At 47.6% G+C, this 26,654-nt stretch overlaps 2 protein-coding genes across 2 annotated transcripts in view; one reads left to right on the plus strand and one right to left on the minus strand.

The window, feature by feature from the left end:
* The window catches only part of ctnnd2b (catenin (cadherin-associated protein), delta 2b), an 88,202-nt gene extending 65,837 nt beyond the window's left edge, over window positions 1-22,365 (plus strand). The window contains exons 10-22 of the mRNA XM_076984726.1: window positions 195-327; window positions 887-1,100; window positions 2,580-2,763; window positions 4,934-5,051; window positions 6,411-6,593; window positions 7,063-7,236; window positions 10,865-11,015; window positions 13,483-13,699; window positions 15,590-15,674; window positions 16,188-16,314; window positions 18,029-18,160; window positions 18,788-18,864; window positions 19,350-22,365. Coding sequence (XP_076840841.1) covers window positions 195-327; window positions 887-1,100; window positions 2,580-2,763; window positions 4,934-5,051; window positions 6,411-6,593; window positions 7,063-7,236; window positions 10,865-11,015; window positions 13,483-13,699; window positions 15,590-15,674; window positions 16,188-16,314; window positions 18,029-18,160; window positions 18,788-18,864; window positions 19,350-19,595 — 2,041 coding nt within the window. The 3' untranslated portion in view covers window positions 19,596-22,365. The remainder of the gene's footprint in view (window positions 1-194; window positions 328-886; window positions 1,101-2,579; window positions 2,764-4,933; window positions 5,052-6,410; window positions 6,594-7,062; window positions 7,237-10,864; window positions 11,016-13,482; window positions 13,700-15,589; window positions 15,675-16,187; window positions 16,315-18,028; window positions 18,161-18,787; window positions 18,865-19,349) is intronic.
* A 697-nt stretch (window positions 22,366-23,062) lies between these two features.
* ankrd33bb (ankyrin repeat domain 33Bb) overlaps window positions 23,063-26,654 on the minus strand; it is a 40,057-nt gene continuing 36,465 nt past the window's right edge. Inside the window, exons 2-4 of the mRNA XM_076984727.1 lie at window positions 24,895-25,024; window positions 24,308-24,448; window positions 23,063-24,057 (exon numbers count right to left, since the gene is read on the minus strand). Coding sequence (XP_076840842.1) covers window positions 23,063-24,057; window positions 24,308-24,448; window positions 24,895-25,024 — 1,266 coding nt within the window. The remainder of the gene's footprint in view (window positions 24,058-24,307; window positions 24,449-24,894; window positions 25,025-26,654) is intronic.

The raw sequence follows: 26,654 nt of genomic DNA on the forward strand, positions 1-26,654 counted from the left end.
TGTGTGTGTTATGTGTGTGTGTGTGTGTGTGTGTGTGTGTGTGTTATGTGTGTGTGTGTGTGTGTGTGTGTTATGTGTGTGTGTGTGTGTGTGTGTTATGTGTGTGTGTGTGTGTGTTATGTGTGTATGTGTGTGTTATGTGTGTGTGTGTGTGTGTTATGTGTGTGTGTGTGTGTGTGTGTGTTTCTCTACAGGGAGTTTGGCTGGAGGGACCCTGAGCTGCCTGAGGTGATCCAGATGCTTCAGCACCAGTTCCCATCGGTGCAGTCCAACGCTGCTGCCTACCTCCAACACCTGTGCTTCGGTGACAACAAGATCAAATCAGAGGTGAGGAGGCCAAACTCCCGCTCCACATCTCCAGCAAAAGAACCAGCAGGCTCAGGACTTCTCCAAATGCCTTGTAGGTCCTGAGAAATAGCAGTTAATGTGATGAAGCGCACAAAGGACAGTGAAGCTGCCACCATATGGGGGGGGGTTACACCACACAGCTCCACCACACAGTGTGTAGCTCCACCGATGGCAGTGAAGCCTCGATGATGTGCGATAAGGTCTTAGTTCTCTCTTCATCCACCCATGGAGATATGATGGTACTTTATTACTGGCCAAGGGGAAGTTTGGGGCAAGCGTAGCCAAAAGCAGGACATAAAAACAACAATAAACTCACTCCAGTTCCATGAGATAAACACCAGAATATCTCACTGTGGGGAATAAGTCATGCCTAATATGTCCTCAGATACTCTGGTTAGCTATTTGCTCCTGTCACGGTTAGCTAACATTAGATGTAGAGTGAAGAGTTCTTGCTGGGTGTGGGGCATATGCGTGTGGTGGGTTGCATGGGAATGTGCACGACAGGGTTGGTAACCTTTATGGACACGTCTGGCACCAGATCCGGAGACAGGGGGGCATTCAGCTGCTAGTGGACCTGCTGGACCACCGCATGGCCGACGTGCACCGCAGTGCTTGTGGTGCTCTGAGGAACCTGGTGTACGGCAAGGCCAACGATGACAACAAGATCGCCCTGAAGAACTGTGGCGGCATCCCAGCCCTGGTGCGCCTGCTCCGGAAGACCACCGACCTGGAGATCCGCGAGCTGCTTACGGGTATGACGCACACACGCGGGACTGCGCTAGCTCCTTCACACGCGGGACTGCGCTAGCTCCTTTACACGCAGGACTGCGCTAGCTCCTTTACACGCGGGACTGCGCTAGCTCCTTTACACGCGGGACTGCGCTAGCTCTTTTACACGCTGGACTGCGCTAGCTCCTTTACACGCGGGACTGCGCTAGCTCCTTTACACGCGGGACTGCGCTAGCTCCTTTACACGCGGGACTGCGCTAGATCCTTTACACGCGGGACTACACTAGCTCCTTTAGACGCTGGACTGCGCTAGCTCCTTTACACGCGGGACTGCGCTAGCTCCTTTACACGCTGGACTGCGCTAGCTCCTTTACACGCTGGACTGCGCTAGCTCCTTTACACGCTGGACTGCGCTAGCTCCTTTACACGCTGGACTGCGCTAGCTGCTTTACAGAGCCATGTTTCATTACTTTAATAGCTTAGTCATCTACATTCGCGTACTCATCTACTTGCAATGACTTTACGTGCCAACTGTTAGGTGGTTCGTTAATGGTCTGCTAATTGGTCACAATTAGGAAGATGGTACCAGAAGATAATCCTAGTACTTGACATTGTTTCGTGAGGGACTTTTATTAAATGAATGTGAGATGATATTGTCAGACAAAGGACGCTTCCCTAGGCTTTGTTGAGGGAGATGTAGGCTACTATCTTCTCGGGAGGGCTTACTCACATCACCACAGAATATACCAAGGGGGGAAGTGGGGAGGTCTCAAGGCAGGCATGAAATGACAAACACAAACAACTAGGGCAGGGGTACTCAAATAGAAATGATGACGGGCCACATTTAAATTTTTCAATCACTGAAGGGCCGGTGGCGCCCGTAAACTGTCGACGGGGGGGAACGCATTTGGGCGTCTGCTACCTGTTTGTTGTTGCCATAAAGGCAATCCCCGGCATCGTCTTGAGATCGCGGTGCGCGATTTCAAAATAAGAGCGGATAGCGCGATTGAAAAAAAAGATTCCTAAAAAAAAAAAACACTTTTCAAAACAGCTCACGGGCCAGAAATAGATAGCCGCTATTTGAGTATGGGGGAACTAGGGGATGCACACACAAGCACGTTTCCTGCCACAGCCTGACACATGACTGTCAGCTCTGTAACCAGCATATCTGTCCAGCACGTCTGACATCATAGGAGTGGCAGCGTGTGCTTCAGACCTGGTGGAGACATTCAAGATGGACTGGGACCTCCTGTCCAGTGCTGAGGGCCATTAGATGAGCCCCTCTACTGAACTGGCGCCTTTTCTTTTGCATATACATACATCTCATTTAAAGCTTTTCAGCCAGTCAGTGTTTCTCCAATCAAGCGTGCTTTTAGATGCTGAGCAACCGCCGGCTGTAGAATAGCGTCACGCAGGAAGGCGACACCAATTACTGCCTCACTCATTGGTGGGCATGCTGGTGTATGTTATGAATCTTTGGGTCCCTTTGCGCCTGTGCACAGGGGTGCTGTGGAACTTGTCATCATGTGACGCGCTGAAGATGCCCATCATCCAAGATGCACTGGCAGTGCTCACCAACACAGTCATCATCCCTCACTCGGGCTGGGACTCCACCTCCCACCAGGACGAACGCAAACTGCACATGCACTCTTCACAGGTGCTCCGCAACGCCACCGGCTGCCTAAGGTAGTGTGACTCCACTCCCATGCTCACATACACACACACACACACACGCTTTGTAAGTATTTGATTTTTTTAGTAAATCTAAATATCTTTGGCTCTAACTCACTCAGATGTTAAGTGTCCCTACACGTACAGTGTTGTGGTGTGTTACTGTCTCTATTGAAACATTTGATCATGACTCCAAACAACACATTGTTGGGGCCAGTGATTACGGAGGTCCTGTGGACAATTTATAGCATGGTATCAGCTGAAATAAAACGCAGACGTCCTATTTGGGGGTTTAAGAGACTCTCGCATCTCATGTGCAGGTTCACGTGCATGAGGACATGCAACTCCTGTAAATCCCACTCACTCCTTCAAACCACCAATTAATCCATGATGAGCAAATATCAAGCTCTTCCTGTCAGAACCACTCCCCCACCATTAAAGCTATGCCTGTCCGTCCATGTGATTCAGCATCTTCTGAGACTCCACAACATATGTGAAGCCATCCACCCGCTCACCTGCAGTGGAGTGTACCTGGCCCATCCACCCGCTCACCTGCAGTGGAGTGTACCTGACCTCAGCAGGGTGGTGGTGTAGATGAGGACGCCTCACTCCTTCCTATGTCTGCCTCGAAAAACTAATTATTTCAGAAAGATTTATGGCCCTATTAGACACCAATTTAGGTGCCGGGTGTTTGTGAACATTGTGTACAGTGCTTCATTGAGTTGCCCCTTGACATATAATGTTAAACAATATTCTGCCCGACTAACATAAAATTTTACATCCTGGTTTCACAGTATATTGGATTTCCTTGGTATATTTTACAATGTGCGTGGGGGGTGTTTTGTCTTTTTTTTGCTAATCCTTTTTATAGCCTGCAGGAACTTTACTGATATGTTAAGCTAATTGTTTTGAATAAACAGGTTTCAGTTCCATTTGATAAATTCCCTTGGCTCCAGATTGTCACAATAACACTTTATTTATTTATTTCCTGAAATGAATTTATTTAATTGTTTTGGATGTGAGGAGAGAGTGTCTAACTCAGCCAGTTCAGCACAAGACAAAGTGTAGCTCCATTGCAGTGAGGCCCCATTATAGGATTCTACATTGCTGGATCTTCTAGTATGCTGGACGCGTGTCAAATACAGGGGGATTACAGAGCTGGCATTAGGACACAACTGGCACCCTTTCAGGCGTTTTTGTCGCTGATATGCAGCAGGGTCTCTGTGTGTGGGCAGAGTAGTCCAGGAGCTTCTAGCCAGTGTGTTGGCTTGTCTCTGCATTTTTTTTGTTTGTTTGTAGGGGGGATTATTAATCTCAGTCATATCGACCATGACTCTGCACTATATTTCTGTTCCAGTTTATACACTGTTTTCTGTATGGTAGGCGTGGTATTATGCCAGTGCTACACCCCATCGTCTTACAGTATGTTCGGTGCTGAGCAGAAACCAGAATGCCCACAGATGTACAAGTAACCGGCCTTACACTCTCACTATCATGGCACAAGCAGGCATTAAACTACCTGTGAGGGTGGCAGACATGCTGCCCTCTCTGGTTCGGGGGAGGTACCTTAGCAGCCACAGAAAAGGCACTGAGTCACAATGGCTGCCGTCTGTCTGGCACAAGCCCCCCATGTGCCAGTTTAATCCGTTTCACAGTCCACCGAGGATCTGGCCGCCCAGATGGCCAGCTGGTGGTTAGGGGCGGTTGCCATGGCACCCACAGACATGGCGGAAAATGCTCAGGCAGGCACTGGGGGGATGAGGATGTAGCCTTTGACGCCTCACAGTGGTCCCACCGTGTGAAAGGCCGGGCTTCTGCCGAGCCTCCTCCCTGGAACAAGCTGAAGCTTCCTGGACTCTGCCAACTCCGTGCATATGGGCGGTGATCTCCGGCATTCGGAGGGTCGCCAGCCCTGGTCCTGCATTGATTCCAGCTCAGCCAGGCACCCTAGCGCTGTAACCCAGAATCACCTCTGCTCTGTCAGTGACGACTTTTTTTTGTTGTTGTTTTGACTTTTTTATTTATGATTATTTGAAATGGTTCCTGGGACCATCTAAAGTCCCAGTTGTCCATGCATGAAGTGAGGTCTTCACAGATGTTTAGAAGGTAATGTTCTACCACAGCTGACAATGCAGGCAGAGGATGTGTGGTGGAATCACTTGTGATGGAGATGATGTCTGCACAGGAACGTGAGCTCGGCGGGGGAGGAGGCTCGACGACGTATGAGGGAGTGTGAGGGACTGACTGATGCGCTTCTCTACGTCATCCAGACTGCGCTGGGCAGCAGCGAGATCGACAGCAAGGTGAGGAGTAACTCCAGAGTAACTCCAGAGTAACTCAGATCCCCTCGCATACCAGAGCTCACTTGAACTCTGCCCTCCTCATGACTCCTTCTGGAAAGCACTCGGGAAACAGGAGACAGACAAAAGCTTTTCAGGTTGTGAATGAAGTAAATGGAAACAGATTGTGTAGTGATTGGAGGCACAGCAAAACAATGGTTACTACCCAAAGAGAGACTGCAGTGTTAGCACTGAGCACTGTGCTTTAGTGTCGATACTGTGTGGAGTGCTTTAGTATTGATACTGTGTGGAGTGCTTTAGTGTTGATACTGTATGGAGTTCTTTAGTGTCGATACTGTGTGGGGTGCTTTAGTGTCAATATTGTGTGGGGTGCGTTAGTGTCGATACTGTGTGGGGTGCGTTAGTGTCGATACTGTGTGGGGTGCTTTAGTGTCAATACTGTGTGGGGTGCTGTAGTATCGTTACTGTGTGGGGTATTTTAGTGTCGATATTGTGTGGAGTGCTTTAGTATTGATACTGTGTGGAGTGTTTTAGTGTTGATACTGTGTAGGGTGCTTTAGTATCGATACTGTGTGGGGTGCTTTAGTATCGATACTGTGTGGGGTGCTTTAGTATCGGTACTGTGTGGGGTGCTTTAGTGTCGATACTGTGTGGGGTGCTTTAGTGTCGATACTGTGTGGGGTGCTTTAGTGTCGATACTGTGTGGGGTACTTTAGTGTCGATACTGTGTGGGGTGCTTTATTGTCGATACTGTGTGAGGTGCTTTAGTGTCGATACTGTGTGGGGTGCTTTAGTGTTGATACTGTGTGGCGTGCTTTAGTGTTGATAATGTGTGGGGTGCTGTTTGCTCTTCCCTCTCTATTGTGTTAGCAGTCCCTGCACTGAGAGACGCTGCTAGAAACTGACACTGATTAAGTTACAGTCAGTTCTCCCAATACCACCCAATGAATCTCGTTTGAATTTTGATAGCTCTTTGTTATTGCTGTTATACTTGGTGTGAACCAGTCAGTAAATGAGTGTAAGTTAAATCCCCCTTTAACAAGATCAAAGTCTGCTTCAACAGTGGGATTAGCTTCCTCTACTGTCCACTGGACTCCATCCAGTGTGCCAGTCTAATGAGAGACTATAAGGAAGACAGGAGCAGCTGCACATGCTCTTTACAAACAAGAGAAGTTGTCTTCTGAAAAAACAAAAGGCATTTGGAAAAAACTGTATCTGTGTAAATTGATGGGACTATGGTGCATTTCCTTTGAAGTCAGACTGATGCAGCATGTGAAATATCACCCCCCCCCCCCCCCCCCCCCCCCCCCCATCCTCTCCTGTCTCTTTCCCTCCGGTCTCCCTCTCCTTGGGGGGGGGCAGACCATAGAGAACTGTGTGTGCATCCTGAGGAACCTGTCCTACCGTCTGGCGGCCGAAACCTCTCAGGGGCAGCTGGGCTCGGAGGAGCTGGACGGGGTGCTGTGCACCGACGCCAGCGCCAAGGAGGCGGAGAGCTCGGGCTGCTGGGGGAAGAAGAAGAAGAAGAAGAAGAGTCACGATCAGGTGGGCCGCAGCTGTTAGCAATTAGCCACATTCAGCTACGCCGACACTGCGCAGGCCCGTATCACCAATCGCCATCCACCCCCCCAACTCCCCACGGTTGATAATTGTTTAATTTACTCAGAGGGCTGATTTCGTTTTGGCTGTGAGAGCGTTGGGGTGGGGAAGAGCTTGGGCCCCTCCTGCAGGACAGCGGTGCACGTAGAAGGTTGTGTTAGCTCACACTGTGGCTCTGAAATTGTGAGAACCTGCAGGAGTTGACCAAACATTTATGGTAATGCAAATGCACATCTGGGCAGATGATGACCAGAGCCATGTTTAGGACACGCAGGTTGTTAAATGACTAGGGGTTTTTCCATGTATATCCGTACACCGTATTTGGCTCATTTCAGCATATTTCAGATATGTTTTGCTGGTAGCTCTTGTAAATTGAGCATTTGTCAGATGTGCTGTGCTCTTCCTGTGCTCTCAGTGGGACGGAGTCGGGCCGTTTCCGGACTCTGCCGATCCCCCGAAGGGCCTGCAGATGCTGTGGCACCCGTCCATCGTGAAGCCGTACCTCACGCTGCTGTCAGAGTGCTCCAACCCGGATACACTGGAGGGGGCCGCCGGGGCTCTACAGAATCTGGCAGCGGGCAGCTGGAAGGTAGGCCCCACCCCAAAACCAGTGAGTAGCCCCGCCCCTCACAGAGCCAAGGACCAACCAGGTCGGCCTGCACTCTCACTACAATGTTTTTATTACCACAGGTGTGTCTTTGATACAAAGTTATACATCAGAAAGACCCCAGTCACATTCACATTGGGCATATATACACACACACGCACACACACACATAGCATCTGTTTCAGTAGGTCTTTTCAACATCTATACCCAGTATTCATATGAACAGTGTTGCGAATAATGGCGTTAGGTAACGGCGGCATTAGGTAACGGCGTCATTTTGTCAGTAACGGGATAATATAATTAATTACTTTTCCTGTCGTTACAGCGCCGTTGACGTTACTGGTCATTAAAAGCGGTGCGTTACTATATATTGATATACTAACAGTAATGTGACAGTAAAGGCTAGTGAGGAGTAACAGATCTCGATAGGTCACAGTTCTCGGTGTAACACCTGTTTAACTTAACAAGTCAGTAAGCGATTGGCTAAGGCAGCGTTATGGTAGCCAATCAGAGCCAGTGTTTTTACATGCGTGCCAAAGCACATCAGTGACACGACACAAACAGAGAAGAGGCAGAAATAGCGAGTCAGGATCAAGCCGATCAAGGTGGCGATATAAACATTATTTAAGAAAATACTTAAATTTGATACATTTAATTAAGAATAGAGGTTTTATTGTTAAGTTTACTTCTGTTGTGAACAAACCAGTTGTCTCAGGTTGAGAGAATTTAATTTAATTTGATAGATGTAAATGCACTTTATATAGTGTAACTGTTTACTTTTGCTTTTTTCTTTTTTTTTTTTTAACAAAGATTTGGAATTTTAAAGGATTTTATCCTGGACTGGTCTGTTGATGTGTAATAAATATCAAAAGTTAAACTATTTTCTGATCTACTCATTTCAACTGACTGTGAAAACTGCTTTCCTTATTCATTGGCATATAACTTTTTTTTTACTGTAATGCAAATAGTTACTTTCCCTGGTAACGAGTTACTTTTATTATAGAGTAATTCAGTTATTAACTCAGTTACTTTTTTGAACAAGTAGTGAGTAACTATAACTAATTACTTTTTTAAAGCAACATTCCCAACACTGCTTATGAATAACCACTGTCAACTACATTAAACCTACAGCCAAAATGTTTATATTTGACTCCATCACACAACAGAACTTTCCTACTTGAAATCAATCTAGAAGTAAACATATTTTCTCAAATTTGCAAGTGCCAAATTTGGAAGGCAAGCCACAGCAGTAACCTCACCACATCTGTAATCTCACCACAGCTATAACCTCACCACAGCTATAACCTCACCACAACTATAACCTCGCCACAGCTGTAACCTCACCACAGCTATAACCTCACCACATCTGTAACCTCACCACAACTATAACCTCACCACAACTATAACCTCACCACAGCTGTAACCTCACCACATCTGTAATCTCACCACAGCTGTAACCTCACCACAGCTGTAACCTCACCACATCTGTAACCTCACCACCACAACTATAACCTCACCACAGCTGTAACCTCACCACATCTGTAATCTCACCACATCTGTAACCTCACCACATCTGTAACCTCACCACAGCTGTAACCTCACCACATCTGTAACCTCACCACAACTATAACCTCACCACAGCTGTAACCTCACCACAACTATAACCTCACCACAACTATAACCTCACCACAGCTATAACCTCACCACAACTATAACCTCACCACAGCTGTAACCTCACCACATCTGTAATCTCACCACATCTGTAACCTCACCACAGCTATAACCTCACCACAGCTATAACCTCACCACAGCTGTAATCTCACCACAACTATAACCTCACCACATCTGTAACCTCACCACAGCTGTAACCTCACCACAGCTATAACCTCACCACAGCTGTAACCTCACCACAGCTATAACCTCACCACAGCTGTAACCTCACCACATCTGTAACCTCACCACAGCTATAACCTCACCACAGCTATAACCTCACCACAGCTGTAACCTCACCACAGCTGTAATCTCACCACAACTATAACCTCACCACAGCTATAACCTCACCACAGCTATAACCTCACCACAGCTGTAATCTCACCACAACTATAACCTCACCACAACTATAACCTCACCACAGCTATAACCTCACCACAGCTATAACCTCACCACAGCTGTAACCTCACCACAGCTATAACCTCACCACATCTGTAACCTCACCACATCTGTAACCTCACCACAGCTATAACCTCACCACAGCTATAACCTCACCACAGCTGTAACCTCACCACAGCTGTAATCTCACCACAACTATAACCTCACCACAGCTATAACCTCACCACAGCTATAACCTCACCACAGCTGTAATCTCACCACAGCTGTAACCTCACCACATCTGTAACCTCACCACAGCTGTAACCTCACCACATCTGTAACCTCACCACAGCTGTAATCTCACCACAGCTGTAATCTCACCACAGCTATAATCTCACCACATCTGTAACCTCACCACATCTGTAATCTCACCACAGCTGTAACCTCACCACATCTGTAACCTCACCACAGCTGTAACCTCACCACATCTATAACCTCACCACAGCTATAACCTCACCACAGCTGTAACCTCACCACAGCTGTAATCTCACCACAGCTATAATCTCACCACATCTGTAACCTCACCACATCTGTAACCTCACCACAGCTGTAACCTCACCACAGCTGTAACCTCACCACAGGTATAACCTCACCACAGCTGTAATCTCACCACAGCTGTAACCTCACCACAGCTGTAACCTCACCACAGCTGTAATCTCACCACAGCTGTAACCTCACCACAGCTGTAATCTCACCACAGCTGTAACCTCACCACAGCTGTAATCTCACCACAGCTGTAACCTCACCACATCTGTAACCTCACCACAGCTGTAACCTCACCACAACTATAACCTCACCACAGCTGTAATCTCACCACATCTGTAACCTCACCACAACTATAACCTCACCACAACTATAACCTCACCACATCTGTAACCTCACCATAACTATAACCTCACCACAGCTATAACCTCACCACAGCTGTAACCTCACCACAGCTGTAACCTCACCACAGCTGTAATCTCACCACAGCTGTAACCTCACCACAGCTGTAATCTCACCACAGCTATAATCTCACCACATCTGTAACCTCACCACATCTGTAACCTCACCACAGCTGTAACCTCACCACATCTGTAACCTCACCACATCTGTAACCTCACCACAGCTGTAATCTCACCACATCTGTAACCTCACCACATCTGTAATCTCACCACAGCTATAACCTCACCACAGCTATAACCTCACCACAACTATAACCTCACCACATCTGTAACCTCACCACATCTGTAACCTCACCACAGCTGTAACCTCACCACATCTGTAACCTCACCACATCTGTAACCTCACCACAGCTGTAACCTCACCACAGCTGTAACCTCACGTGTATTACTCCACGAGTCTGAGTAGCCACTCCACACAGCATGATTAACTTTGTGCCTGAGGCTCTGGGACTCGCGTGCCCAGTCAGATATGTTGTTGCCCTGGTGGTGGGAGCTAACGGCTGTGACCCGGTGTGCAGTGGTCGGTGTTCATCCGGGCAGCGGTGCGGAAGGAGAAGGGTCTCCCCATCCTGGTGGAGCTGCTGAGGATCGATAACGACCGCGTGGTGTGTGCCGTGGCCACGGCGCTCAGGAACATGGCCCTGGACGTGAGGAACAAGGAGCTGATCGGTAGGTGGGCGGGGACTTGGACCAGGGGGCGGGGAATCAGTTCTGAGCAAACACTTTCTACCTGGTTCTGAATGACCTGTTTGCAGGAATGACTGCTGGTGAGATACCTGGCAGATACACTCTCAGCTCTTTTCTTTCTCCTTCCTTGTGTTCTGTAATTCATTCCACACATTTTAATATCCGCTTTTGCAATTTGTGTGTGCGCTTGTATACATAATAAGTGATTTTGGCTATTGAATAAATCCTGTGAAACTTATTGAATAAATATGTGCTGACAGGAGAGGTGGCCTGTTATTGTTTGAAATGTTCCTCGCAACAATAATAGACAATTACTGATCTCTGCAACCATTTTGGCACCTGTGTCGGCCGTAGCGTCTCCATGGTAACCACTCTTGACTGCCTGTGTCTGCAGTGGTGGAGACACTGGGGTGGTGGGGACGCTGCGGTGGTGGAGACGCTGGGGTGGCGGAGACGCTGGGGTGGCGGGGACGCTGGGGTGGTGGAGACGCTGGGGTGGCGGGGACGCTGGGGTGGCGGGGACGCTGGGGTGGCGGGGACGCTGGGGTGGCGGAGACGCTGGGGTGGCGGGGACGCTGGGGTGGCGGGGACGCTGGGGTGGCGGGGACGCTGGGGTGGCGGGGACGCAGGGGTGGCGGGGACGCTGGGGTGGCGGAGACGCTGGGGTGGCGGAGACGCAGGGGTGGCGGGGACGCTGGGGTGGCGGGGACGCAGGGGTGGCGGGGACGCTGGGGTGGCGGGGACGCAGGGGTGACGGGGACGCAGGGGTGGCGGAGACGCAGGGGTGACGGGGACGCTGGGGTGGCGGGGACGCAGGGGTGACGGGGACGCAGGGGTGGCGGAGACGCAGGGGTGACGGGGACGCTGGGGGTGGCGGGGACGCAGGGGTGGCGGGGACGCAGGGGTGGCGGAGACGCAGGGGTGACGGAGACGCAGGGGTGGCGGGGACGCTGGGGTGGCGGGGACGCAGGGGTGGCGGGGACGCAGGGGTGGCGGGGACGCTGGGGTGGCGGAGACGCAGGGGTGGCGGAGACGCAGGGGTGGCGGGGACGCTGGGGTGGCGGGGACGCAGGGGTGGCGGAGACGCAGGGGTGGCGGAGACGCTGGGGTGGCGGGGACGCAGGGGTGGCGGAGACGCAGGGGTGACGGGGACGCAGGGGTGGCGGGGACGCAGGGGTGGCGGGGACGCTGGGGTGGCGGGGACGCTGGGGTGGCGGAGACGCTGGGGTGGCGGAGACGCTGGGGTGGCGGGGACGCTGGGGTGGCGGGGACGCTGGGGTGGCGGAGACGCTGGGGTGGCGGGGACACTGGGGTGGCGGGGACGCAGGGGTGGCGGAGACGCAGGGGTGACGGGGACGCTGGGGTGACGGGGACGCAGGGGTGGCGGGGACGCTGGGGTGGCGGGGACGCTGGGGTGGCGGGGACGCTGGGGTGGCGGAGACGCTGGGGTGGCGGGGACGCTGGGGTGGCGGAGACGCTGGGGTGGCGGAGACGCTGGGGTGGCGGGGACGCAGGGGTGGCGGGGACGCAGGGGTGGCGGGGACGCAGGGGTGGCGGGGACGCTGGGGTGGCGGGGACGCAGGGGTGGCGGGGACGCTGGGGTGGTGGGATGGATCCCGAGCGATGGGAGTGTGAGAGTGTGCTGAAGAGCAGTGTTCAGTGTTGGGGAAACTGAAGTGTGCAAATGTCATCTATCACTAAATTAAATCAATGATAAAAACAGTAAAGTCAGGAGCACTCATGAACATTTCTGTTCAGACCATTTCAGTACACTTGGGGAAATGAACTTTTTTCCAATAAAGAAACCTTGTGCTGTTTCTGAATACATATGTGTGAGGTCTGGCTTATTAACTAGATACATTTAATATTTGTGATGTTCACTTTAATGAATGTGTCAGTGAAATGCATCATGGACATTTATGACTGTGTCTGTTTATGTGTTTGGTGGTTCTGTGTAGCTGTAGCTGTTACCTTGTGGTCTGTTGGGTCTGTGCGGGTCTGGTCTGTTTGGAGCTGGTCTGTTTGGAGCTGGTCTGTTTGAAGCTGGACTGGGCTCCCCTCTTTACAGTGGCAGCTGCAGAGTCCTCAGTTGAATGTGTGAAAAGAATCAGTCCTGCAGTGGAAGTGTAAAGACTCTTCAAGACTCTTCAAGATCCGTCTCAGCCCCAAAATGTTAAAAAGAGCTTGAGCTCGCAAACAGATTGTCCATCCCTGCCCCCTCTAGCCTGCCTCTTCCTGCTTGCTAAGAAACCAAAGCCCTCATTTTTCTCTGTCCTTCCCCCTCTCCCTAACTTCCTCTCTCTGACTCCCTCACTTCCTCGCTCTGACTCTCTCCCCCCTCTCTCTCTGACTCCCCCCTCTTTTTCTCTGACTCCCCCCCTCTCTCTCTGACTCCCTCTCTCTTCCTCTCCCTCACCCTGGTTCAACTGCCTGGTTCTCCCTGCCTTAGGTAAGTATGCTATGAGGGACCTGGTCCACCGGTTGCCAGGAGGCAACAACAACAGCAACAGTACAGGTGGAGGAAAGAGCATGTCTGACGACACCATCACCGCCATCTGCTGCGCCCTGCACGAGGTCATCACCAAGAACATGGAGAACACCAAAGCCCTGCGTGACGCCGGGGGCATCGAGAAACTCATCGGCATCGCACGCAGCAAAGGAGACAAGTAGGTGTGAGGAAGTCCACTCACAAGTAGGTGTGAGGAAGTCCACTCACAAGTAGGTGTGAGGAAGTCCACTCACAAGTAGGTGTGAGGAAGTCCACTCACAAGTAGGAGTCAGGAAGTCCACTCACAAGTCATGAAGGTCTTGCTTTTAAGTCAGACATCTATAAATACCTGTGTAGACACCCACAGGCAGTGTGGACACTCACAATCCATGCTGCTCTCTCTGTTTCCTGTTGTTTCCATACAGGACTCATAATACATGCATAAGCAGGTTATGTAAGTGTCAGGAATGTTTTCTAAAGCCCTTCGAGTAAAGCAACTGAATTTCCCTTCTCCATGGTCTCCTCAGCAGGCCCTCCGTACTTTTATGATGACAAGGTGCTCTCTCCCAGCTTATCTCAAGAGCACATCGTAATGGAGACGTAGCAGTAATTGGTCCCCCCTGGCAGAGATGTTAACATGCGAGACCAGTGACAGCATGCAGCGCCTGTCATTTGTTCTAAGAAGGGCAATAGATTGTCTCTTGAAATAAAAATGACTTTTTATAAGCTCTGGGCCCGAGTCCAAGAGGGGGAGGTGCTGCTTACTTCTTATCTGGCTTCGCTAATTTGCCAGTTGGACTTCGGGTTTTGGAGTTTCTTGCCTCTCTCACCAAGTGCTCTTTGTGATGGATGTGCAGGACTAATATGCTTTTGCAAAACGTCTTTTAGCTTCTTCCTCTGGCTCCTTGCTACACACTGGCCTTCTTTGTTAGCATTTCCATTTCCTTATTAAAGGTAGCATGAGCTTGGTTACTGGCTACAGAGTAGATTAATGTAGGTAAATGTGTACAAAAAAGATAATGCACAGTATTCTGGGTAAATATAGTTAGGAGAGTACCAACATGTTTTATATATTTATAGAACATAAACTGCTCTCTCTCTCTCTCTCTCTCCCTCTCTCTCTCTCTCTCACTCTCTCTCTCTAACACACACACGTACTATTCTTTCGGTTTTGTTTCTCAGTGTCTGAAGCTGTCTTGCAATTTTGTGGGATGTAATTGTTTAGCCGTGCAGGAGTGTGCAGTAGTGTGCAGGAGTGTGCAGTAGTGTGCAGGAGTGTGCGGTAGTGTGCAGGAGTGTGCGTGCAGGAGTGTGCAGGAGTGTGCAGGAGTGTGCAGTAGTGTGCAGGAGTGTGCGGTAGTGTGCAGGAGTGTGCGTGCAGGAGTGTGCAGGAGTGTGCAGTAGTGTGCAGGAGTGTGCGGTAGTGTGCAGGAGTGTGCGGTAGTGTGCAGTAGTGTGCAGTAGTGTGCAGGAGTGTGCGTGCAGGAGTGTGCAGTAGTGTGCAGTAGTGTGCAGGAGTGTGCAGTAGTGTGCAGTAGTGTGCAGTAGTGTGCAGGAGTGTGCAGTAGTGTGCAGGAGTGTGCAGGAGTGTGCAGGAGTGTGCAGTAGTGTGCAGGAGTGTGCAGGAGTGTGCGGTAGTGTGCAGGAGTGTGCAGTAGTGTGCAGGAGTGTGCGGTAGTGTGCAGGAATGTGCAGTAGTGTGCAGGAGTGTGCAGGAGTGTGCGGTAGTGTGCGGTAGTGTGCGGTAGTGTGCAGTAGTGTGCAGGAGTGTGCGGTAGTGTGCAGTAGTGTGCAGGAGTGTGCAGTAGTGTGCAGGAGTGTGCAGGAGTGTGCAGTAGTGTGCAGGAGTGTGCAGGAGTGTGCAGTAGTGTGCAGGAGTGTGCAGGAGTGTGCAGTAGTGTGCAGGAGTGTGCAGGAGTGTGCGGTAGTGTGCAGGAGTGTGCGGTAGTGTGCGGTAGTGTGCAGGAGTGTGCAGGAGTGTGCAGGAGTGTGCAGTAGTGTGCAGGAGTGTGCAGGAGTGTGCAGGAGTGTGCAGGAGTGTAAATGTTGTCCTCTGTCTTCCCCCCAGACACACGCCCAAGGTGGTGAAAGCAGCCTCTCAGGTTCTGAACAGTATGTGGCAGTATCGGGACCTGCGTAGCCTGTATAAGAAGGTAGGGACATCGCAGGACATCGCAGGACATCTCAGGACGTCTCAGGACATCTCAGGACGTCTCTGCATTAAAAGCATGTCCAGCAAATCCAGCATATCAGGCTGCTCTGCCCACATGAAATCATCATGAAATACTTTCATTTAGATTCTGCACAGTATATCCCAGTGAGGCTATTTATGTTCCACAGTTTCATAACTGTTCTGTAGTCATCAGTGCGCACCACTATACAGAGGCAGTCAGAGAAAATGTAAGATTTAAGCTTAGATTTAAGATCTTTTGATGAGATAATATGGGGACTAGAGGAGTCTGGTAATTCAGAAGTCGTCCAGTGTAATTGGCAGTTATCCAGTTGAGCGCTGCTTTTAAACTGTACCACAGCTGCAAGAGAATTGGGAGAAAATTGGTTGCTACAAAATATTATAGTACTTGCTCAATACTTATGGCTTATTTGCTTGCTACTGGTAACATGTAGCCAGTGCTGACTAACTGCCATGCTGATTGATTCATTTTCAGGACGGCTACTCTCAGTACCACTTTGTGGGTTCATCCTCCACAATAGAGAGAGACAGGCAGAGACCGTACTCTTCTTCTCGTACCCCCTCCATCTCTCCAGTACGGACATCACCCAATAACCGCTCGGGTAAGTGGTGTTCTGAACCTGAACTACCGCAACCATAATACCTTCATTGCTTTTAGATTTGGGAACTGTAAGAGCATAATAAATAAATAAGAAGTTCTTGGGAATATAATTTATTGTTATTGTGAATATTACATGGTTGCATACAGTGTAATCATTCACATCTTTAAGAAAGTTTAGTAGAAGCTGCAGTGTGAGAGAAAACACAAACTAAATACATAGGTAAGTACATAAGGTTTGTTTGTTGCCAATGATGCTGCTTTTTCACAGATTTGATAAATATTAAAATAAAGGATTCTTCAGAGAAAAGGCAGCGACTTTGATTAATGCATTCTGAAGCATTAGACAATGGTCATTTTTCATCTCTGAGCTGGGTTTCTTTCCAACAGTAGACCTGTTTTGTTGACTTATATAAATGGAGCAGGGTAACAAATTTAGTTTAGAGTTAAGGAAACATACTTATGTCTTTAAAACACTACAGTAAATCCAGTTTCATATGTTAAGTTTTGATTTTCTTTGTTAAATTGTTTTTTTCCCATAACTCCCTTAATACCCATAACTCCCTTAATACCCATAACTCCCCTTGCTGTCTTGTCCCATATAGCGTGACTTAAATAATAAAAGATAAAAGTCCCCTGTCCAAGCTAATGTTGTTTCCATAAGAACAAAGACTTATTGAGTATTTGTTTTTGTGTTTGGTCTGAGCATAAATATACAGGAAAACTATAGAAAATTATATAAAAAATAGTGTTAAACTGTGCATTTACCAGTGTGCTTCAGAGTTTAAGAATAACCACAAATGTGCACGCGTGAGAATGCGTGATGTCATTTAATCTCAGCAGACTAGGAACTGCATACTTCCTCATCCGCTTAAACACAATTCCTTCTTTTGTTGCGTACCCAGTGATGGCGTGCGGTCACGGTAACGGCTGTGATGTCAGTTCTACTGACAGTGTCCTCTGCTGTACAGCAAATGCAGAGACAGCAGGCCGCGAGTTATTTGCAGCTGTATTTAGCAGTGGATCAGCAGCTCAATCTGTCAGGCCCACACCTGCCTATTAGGGAGCTGCAGTTCTCTGCATATTTGCAGGAAATCTGTATGTTTGCACATAAAATGCTTAGGCACTGTGGTAACGATCAATTCCATAGCTGTGAGTCCGGTGAAGATTGAACCCAGTGCAGCTGAACACATCAAGCATGTGGTACTACATCATTTTGATCCATATGTGTTGCTTTAAAATCAGCCTTGTGCTGGTAATGTGGTTCTCTTATAGATTAAATCTTTGGTGTGCTTCTGCAGGAACAGGCTCTAGGCTGCCATCCTCCAGGGGGCGCCACAGAGCAGTCTGCCTCTTTCCTTTGCTTGAGTAATCAAAGTTCCTGGCAAGTTCTCGTGAGCATTACTAACCCACAGATTTTCTGGACACAACACTGGCAAAACACAAGAAGGAGGTGCTCAGCCTCAGGGAGTCAGGAAGACTTCAACCCAAACTAACTGGCTGCTTCAAATTAGAAACTGGAATTAAACACTGACACCTGCTCACCTCCCAGAATGTACTCCACATCACTGGCGTTCACACAGAGCTCATTACCTAGTGAGACATGTCTCTATTGAACAGGCTGTTGTTTTCTCAGTGGCTTGCATGATGTGGTGACACAATGACATCTGTCTGTCTGTTTGTTTGTTTGTTTGTTTGTTTGTTCAACTCAACTGAAGCGAGTGCCCCTGCTTCTCCACGAGAGATGCTGAGCCTGAAGGAGCGTAAGGTCGACTATGAAACAAGCGGAGTCAACTCCACCTACCATGGCACCAAGGGGGAGCACACCTCCAGGAAGGACGCCTTGGCAGGTGAGGCACAAGGACTCCACTCTCCGTAACCCAACACCACCGTCGGGACCGCCGAGAAGTGCCATAGTAACATACTCCAGAGAGTCCTGCACACTCCTCACACATAGTAACATACTCCAGAGTCCTGCACACTCCTCACACATAGTAACATACTCCAGAGTCCTGCACACTCCTCACACATAGTAACATACTCCAGAGTCCTGCACACTCCTCACACATAGTAACATACTCCAGAGTCCTGCACACTCCTCACACATAGTAACATACTCCAGAGTCCTGCACACTCCTCACACATAGTAACATACTCCAGAGAGTCCTGCACACTCCTCACACATAGTAACATACTCCAGAGAGTCCTGCACACTCCTCACACATAGTAACATACTCTAGAGAGTCCTGCACACTCCTCACACACAGGTTCAACGCAGCCATGTGAGATTGCGGTGTGTGAATGCAAAGTAACTTTTGCAGTATGTACATTACTTGCTGTGAGCTCAGTTGCCTGCACATGTATGAACTACTTACTCAGACCGTTGGCCTGAAGTACAGACACAGTGCGGTGCAGCTAACAGGCCAGTGCTGTAGTGTGTGTGTGTGCTCCTCACACTCTCATGTGTCTCTGTGCAGCTCAAATCTCCAGCGGAGCCTCTACGCTGTTCCGGGGTGCATATGTGTCTCCTGGCGACGAGCTCAAACACAACCAGGTAAGAGTTCAGATGGGGTAAAAACAGAATTATCAGGTTGTTGGATTGATTCACAAAACTAGCTTGTTGGTTCAGTCGGTCTCTGTCAGTGTTCATAGCCTGGTCTTTGCTTTTTTACATGTGCAACAGAATAAAGATTTTTTTCAGCATTCAGGAAATTTAAAATATATATCACGTTATATCACAAATGGCACATTTAACATGTTTTTCTTGCTTGCAAGTCAAATTCAAGATAAATAATCTCAAGCTTGCATAATGCTAATATATATATATATATATATATATATATATATATATATATATATATATATATATATACACATATATATATATATATATATATACACACATGTGTGTGTGTGCGTGTGTGTGTGTGTATTGAGATTTTAGCAATGGATGTTGTTGTTTGTGTCCTAATGTTCTGTGGTGTAGCTAGGACAGCGAAACCTCGTGTTCTTACTCATACGTCTTCTTGCTGGGGGCAGGTCTCTATTCAGGGCAACCCTGCAGAGGCCTACCCCCCTTTCCAGACTCCCCCTGGAGCCAATTTTGAAGAGGCTTACTACGAGGACCAGGTACAACAGCGCCCCCCGGCGGGCGCCGACGGCACCATGCACCTGGGCCTGAAGTCCACCGGCAACTACGTGGACTTCTACTCAGCCTCGCGGCCCTACAGCGAACTCAACTACGAGACGAGCCACTACCCCGCCTCACCCGACTCCTGGGTGTAGAGCAGGGCTTGGGGGCACATCCGCACTGAGAGAGAGACCAGCCTGGCATGTGCATGAACATAACAGGAATGCACGCACACACAAACACACACACACACACCCACGCTCACAGACACACACAGACACACCCCATCAGCCTGGGTGAGAGTCCGCCCCCAAGACGGCTCTCAGCCAGCTACTCATTTGCAGTGGCCATCAGAGGCAGTTTTGCAAAGAAAAAGCTATGAGGATGTGTTGAACAGAACTGTGGAAGGGGAATGTTCTGGAACATTTGGGAAAGTGGCATGAAGGGTACGTGAAGCACAAGGAATGGATAAATCATTCAACACAAGATGAGGAAATAGTCCTGACGCATTTTTAGGACATCAGTTTTACGTTCAACCTGCTTTTTATGGAACGCTCTCTTCATGAGGAGATTTTCAGAGCCTTTTCTCTTTTTTGTTCTTTATCTTTATTTTGTACCTCCTCTTTTTAACTTCTTAATTCTAGTGTAAAGTATTTGTTGTATATTGCATATGTAGATACAAGTTACATTGCAGTTGTATATTACAAAAAAAGACCTGCCCTGTTGCTTATAATATCATTTCCTGGTATTCCCAGTATTCCTGGTAAGCAGGAAAGGATATACAAACATAAAGATTCTCTTCTGTAGGGAGGGGACATTTTAGCAGCAGAATAGGTAGGCTATGATCTAGAAGTGTAGTGAACTCTTTTTTTTTTTTTTTTTTCTCATGACCCCGTGCATTATTCAACACAGCGGGTGCTACACTGCCTAGCAAGAGTTTACTGGTGAAGTGTGAGACATTTTTAGCTTCATTCTGCTCCAAGGTTTGGGTTTTTTAACACTCTGTAAAGACGCAACACACTGAACTGACACTGTTCCACTACACTCCTGTTGATCTCTGCTTCATTTTGTAAAATGTGCCAAACGTGGTGAACCCTGAGCTGGGGGTGATGTTGGAGTTTACATTCAACGCCGACGTCGTTGGTTAAACGATGACAGTTTGTACATTCTGTTTTTGTTTTGTTTGTTTGTTTTTTACTTGACGGCATTCAGCCACGCACTGCGATGAGACTGGTTACTTGGAGGACACGGTCCTTTGAGACTAATATTCCTCCGAAGATGTATTAGTTCACGCTGTGTTGTAAAATAGACGACTGAACAAATACGCTTTTATTCCTCCTCCAGAAATCAGTGGTTCTTAAGTTCATCGTAGACTAATCTGTCAATAGAGTATGAATATATATTATATAAATACAAATATATATATATACTTTTTATGTGCAGATGTGAACGTCATCTAATGCAACAACATTATGAAGAAAAAAACATGTAAGTTTTTGTTTGTTATTTTTTACAAATTCAAAACACACTCCAAACTGTTGCCCTCCTGTCATGTTGTTGCCGTGGGAAACCAGAGAGGCCAGGGCTCAAGGCACAGAGAATGATGCAACCAAGGGTGTAAAGATCAGACACGGTGCTAGAAAAAAAAATACAAAGACATGTGTGCTACCTTTCTGAATATCAGAGCAGTTTTAATGCATTCCATAATGAAAAGATGAAATTGAGGCCCCCTTGTGACTGCATCCTCTCATTGAAATGTGACACAAAGTATGCTGCCAATCTGGGTTCCTAGAAGTAATTTTCAGTTGCGATTACAACTTGCCCCAAACTGTAACCCTCACAAGCCCCACCCCTTACCCCCAAAGCCCCACCCCTTACCCCCATTCTTTCACTTCAGGTCATCTTTGCTGCTGAAGTAGTTAAGTGACATTCAGAATCCCTCAGAGAGCAGATGTGAGTGAAAGGTGAGGGCAGCATTTATGACATCTGGTCAAAACCTTTAATCCCACGTGAGGATCATTTGGAGTGTGTGTGTGTGCCCTGGTCTTCCCTCTATATCATCCTGAATTTAGATAAACGACAGATGCGAGCAAGCAGACTGATATTACCTGAATTCGTCTCACATATCTTTCAGCACTATCAATAGTGAACACAGGAAAAAAAAACGTGCAAAATATGTGTGGAAAAAGTAGACATGTCTGATGACCTGTATTGGAAATGTAAGTAAATTTTTTGTTGCTAGAAAGTGTTTGAGAGAATTGTGAACCTTTTTATTGCCAGACTGCAACTGCTATAAGATATAAACTGACTATGAAAAAAAATCACCATTTTGTGAGTGTCAGTCATTATGACCGAAGAATTTTATTTGGCAAGAGTCATCTGAACATAGATGACAGATATAACTGCCCTGTATATATACTGCCCTGTGTATAAACACATGTATATAACCATGTTTGTACATGTGTTTGTTAAATGCAGTTGACAAATGTAGTCCACATTACTGGCTTAAGGCACAGATATGCTTTAAAGTGACAAATGTTTAACCTGCTTATTGTGTACATATGCACATTCTGTGTATCCAGAAAAACATTTTTACATACAGTTCGTCTTTTTCTGCCTTACTCCGTTGTCTTCATTTTACATACTGTTGTTTCTAGATTCATGTCAATAATTCAAGATTTCTCATTTTTTGAGACACAAGAGACTTTAATAATCATCATGCCTGTGTGAGGTTGATTCTAGTTTACGGAGTTTCCGACAGTACTGAAACAGAAGGGTCTGATGAGACTTGTAATGGTGGTTTTGGGACCTCATCTGTCTCCTCCCTAAATAGATCTGTGAACTGTGAGAGTACACGGCTGTCAGTATTCCATGAAAATCAGACAATTTAGAAAAGAATGTCACAAGCACCAGAAAACCTACATCACAGATGCATTGAAAAACTGTGCTTCCAAAGCTGGGTCCTTAGGAAATAAGAATTATTTGCAATTACTGCGTGCCGTAGTCGCATTGATATTCATCTGTATTGTTAATTTCAGTGTGATCACTCTTGCTGTTATCTTTTAAGATATTAATTACAGGCCCGCCCACTGAAGAAGAGAAGATGAGAATATTTCTGGGGTTTTGTGCTGAGACAGTGTCTAGGCACCATACTGCCCCCTGCTGTGAGTCAGTGCTTAGGCACTATACTGCCCCCTGCTGTGGTATGCTTCCATAAGTGTACAACTAATTAATTTGAAATTAAATTACCCAGAAATAAATTTCAGCCCCATACAGTATTCACTAGTGCAGCTAAAAACGAAATCAAATAAAACCATATTATTGTAAGACAAAGTATGTCCAAGGGTAAGAGGGTTAGGAAATGTGCTTTTAAAATGAAGCCTTAAAATAATGAGTTATATGAAAAATGAAAAATTAATGAAATGAAAAATGTTATTTCAGTAAATAGTGCTAACGAATCAATCTGAATGCTAATTATCATCCTTTGTCCAGTCAAACAGTATGAGAAATAAAAATGTTTATCTAAAAAACTAAATACAACTTGGAAAAAAAATTAAAGTATAATTTCCTTAGATGGAGCATGATAGCTTATTCTTTATGAATAAGATCAAAATACTTTCAGCTACAACCTACCCTCCCGTAGAGGATCATGCTTCAAGCTGGGGACCTGGAGGTAGTGAGAGTCTGTGTAGCCCCTGCACTCCCCAACCTCGGGCGTGAACGTGGTCTGTGCGGACTGGCACAAATGGAGCCTGGGTGGGGGCGTGGCCGGGTAGCCTGTGCGGGAGAAGGGTGGGGGCGTGGCCGGGTAGCCTGTGCGGGGGAAGGGCGGGGGCGTGGCCGGGTAGCCTGTGAGGGGGAAGGGCGGGGGCGTGGCCGGGTAGCCTGTGAGGGGGAAGGGTGGGGGCGTGGCCGGGTAGCCTGTGCGGGAGAAGGGTGGGGGCGTGGCCGGGTAGCCTGTGCGGGAGAAGGGTGGGGGCGTGGCCGGGTAGCCTGTGAGGGGGAAGGGCGGGGGCGTGGCCGGGTGGCCTGTGCGAAGGAAGGGTGGGGGCGTGGCCGGGTGCACGCTGCTCCTGCTATGTAGCACTCTACTACGTAGGCCACTACGACACAAGGCAGCAGCCGCAACCCACCCTGCGTCCGGCAGCGGAGACGACCGTGTGAGGTCGCTAAAAACTGAGCGTCTGGATGGGTGTGATGCCAGGCCCTGCTTATGCAGGATGTCTGGTAGAGCTGGGTGGAGTCTGCCCACACTGGGTGGGCTGTCCAGACACACTGGGCGACAGGCATCGGCCATGAGCGGGCTGGCTAGTACAGTAGTCATGCACACCATGTAGTCCAGCACCCCGCTCTCACGTGGCTTCTCCCCCAGACTGAGGGCGAAGGGGGCACAGACAGTGGCCAAAAGCCCCCTCCAACATGAGGCGAGGTCAGTGGTGTTGCCTGCCTGCTCGTGTAGTGCTGGCCACTCCATGCAGAAGGAAAGGCAGAATCGCTCTGCATACGGGCACGCCATGAAACGCTGCATCAGCCGTGCCGTCTCGTAGTGGCCAGTAAGGAGGGCCCACTCGCGTGCTGTCAGTCTGCGCCTGCAGTCCCTCGACTCAATGTCTCCCCCTGCAGGAAGCAGAGGGCAGCACATCAAAAGTTAAGGTGCTTTACAAGGCTGGGAGTCCAATGACCTGAGCTGTTTGTAGGATCCACGCTTTGACAACACCTGACACAGAAAGGGTTTGACAGTTGACAAATGATAGAAAACCCGGCTTAATCAGACACATTAAAACTGCAAAATCAATGACACAGCTGAACAAGAGGTGAAATGCTGACATGCGTGGCCAGACAGATTGGGGTGTGTGGTTTGGGGTACCTGACATTATTATAGCTCCAACGCACGCTGCCTGTCCCTGCATGGCTGCTTTCATCAAGGCTGTGAACCCATGGCAGTTCCTGCGTTCCATATCCAGCCCAGCGAAGTAGTTTAGTAGGTAACTGGTGATCATAGTGTGACCTGAGTTACACATATAAAGATATATTTGAAGAAACCAAAACACACATGCAAATGCATGACTTACATGTTGGATCTGAACCTAAAATGTGTTCAGCAAGGTACTTACAAGCTAGATAGCAAGGCTATAGTTTGCTTGAGAAGGTACATTCACCCATATCTTTAACAAAAGATCATTCATTTTAAATACAGCAACTGCTTTGTCTTTTTGTTGTTTGGGTTTGTAATGTCATCACATATACCAAAGTAAAAAAAATGCATTTGAAGACCACACCTCACAGTTGAAGGAGCAAAGATCTGGGCCATTATTTTTACTGATAACTAGTTGCCTATAGGTCTAACAGTATTTAAGTTCATACCTTCTAAATTAGTACATATAGGCCTACTTAATATTAATAAAATGTGATTTTTTCCCCTAAAGTTAAACACAGGTGTGTCTCCTGTCCCACCTGCCTGGGCCGCCATCATGAGAGCCGTGTTCCCCTCACTGTCCTGCCAGTTAACGTCCACGTAGGGACACGTCGCCAAGGCAATGACCACATCCATGTAACCATGGTAGCATGCCACCATCAGACCTGTCTACAACACAAACACACAATATTCCGTCATCATTGACAGCATGAAAGAACCAGTTTTGCAACCATTGCATTGACAAGAGGAGCTTTTTAGCCAACCCTGGAAAAAACGGCCTGTATCATGTACATGCTTATCCTGTCGGGCGGAAGAGATGGAGGAAGCAGACCATCGCTGAAACAGTGAGGTCATTGTGAGCTGACAGTGGACGGGTCAGATCCTCGTGAAGTGATAATCCTCAGAGAGGAACTACACCTACAGGATCAAGTGCTCATCTGCTTTTAAAGTGTTTGACTGGAAGTTTATTGTTATACCATAGAGAGAAGAACATCACTAAACCATAAACGAGATGAGGTGAATGTTATGGTAATGTCTCCAATTCAGTGCACTGAATAAATATTACTATATATGGGCATGACTTAAATTTAGAGGTACACTACAGATACAGCACATTGTTTGGTGCTTCTTATCTGTCAAGATAAAAAAAAGCAAATATAAAGTCCTGAGCAGCTCAGTTTGGGATGTTTGCTTGCACATCTGATTAAGGTCCTCTGAATAAAATGTCCCGTTTCTCTGGAGACCTTGTGTAATTTACACAATGAGTTCTGAATATCGCTGTATCATCTACACTACTGTTGATCACTTTAAATCTTTGTCTGTGTATAAAAACAAAAAAGATCCCATGTGCTTATGTCAGTAGCTGCAGTGTACATACATTCTCTCTACAGTTTTTCTCAGTCGATTTGGTACATTTTAACATCATGGTTTACATTGATATCACAACAAGTGTATTTCTCAAAATTGTTGAGAAATGAAATACCTGCATAAGCACATACTGTACTTCATTCAGAATATCTAGCAATAGGCAAATCTAGCCTGTGTGTCATTGCCTATGAACAAGGCAGTCAAAAATATTTAGTCATGTTGTCAGTGCAGACTGTAAGTTTATTCTGATGGAAACTAGCTAAGCTTTCGATTTCAAGAACACTGCAGTATATCAAATGAAACAATACATGTTACACGCAAATACAAACAGAACAAAACATTACTTCAGTACATCAGTCTCTGTGATGTATCAAGAGCCACGGTATCCAGGGTAACGTCAGCATACCACCAAGAAGGACGAACCACATCCAACAGGATTAACTGTGGACGCAAGAGGAAGCTGTCTGAAAGGGATGTTCGGGTGCTAACCCGGATTGTATCCAAAAACATAAAACCACGGCTGCCCAAATCACAGCAGAATAAAATGTGCACCTCAACTCTCCTGTTTCCACCAAAACTGTCCATCGGGAGTTCCACAGGGTCAATATACACGGCTGGGCTGCTATAGCCAAACCTTTGGTCACTCATCCCAATGCCAAACGTCTGTTTCAATGGTGCAAGGAGTGCAAATCTTGGGCTGTGGACAATGTGAAACATGTATTGTTCTCTGATGAGTCCATTTAGGCATGTAGACATGACCAAGATGATCTGCTGCAGTTCAAACCGAGCATCAGAATAGGGAAGAAAGGTGATTTAAGTGACTTTGAACGTGGCATGGTTGTTGGTGCCAGACGGGCTGATCTGAGAATTTCAGAAACTGTTGATCTACTGGGATTTTCATGCACAACCATCTCTAGGGTTTACAGAGAAT

This window comes from Brachyhypopomus gauderio, unplaced genomic scaffold, assembly GCF_052324685.1.
Source record: "Brachyhypopomus gauderio isolate BG-103 unplaced genomic scaffold, BGAUD_0.2 sc34, whole genome shotgun sequence".
In the NCBI taxonomy this organism is placed as follows: Eukaryota; Metazoa; Chordata; class Actinopteri; order Gymnotiformes; family Hypopomidae; genus Brachyhypopomus; species Brachyhypopomus gauderio.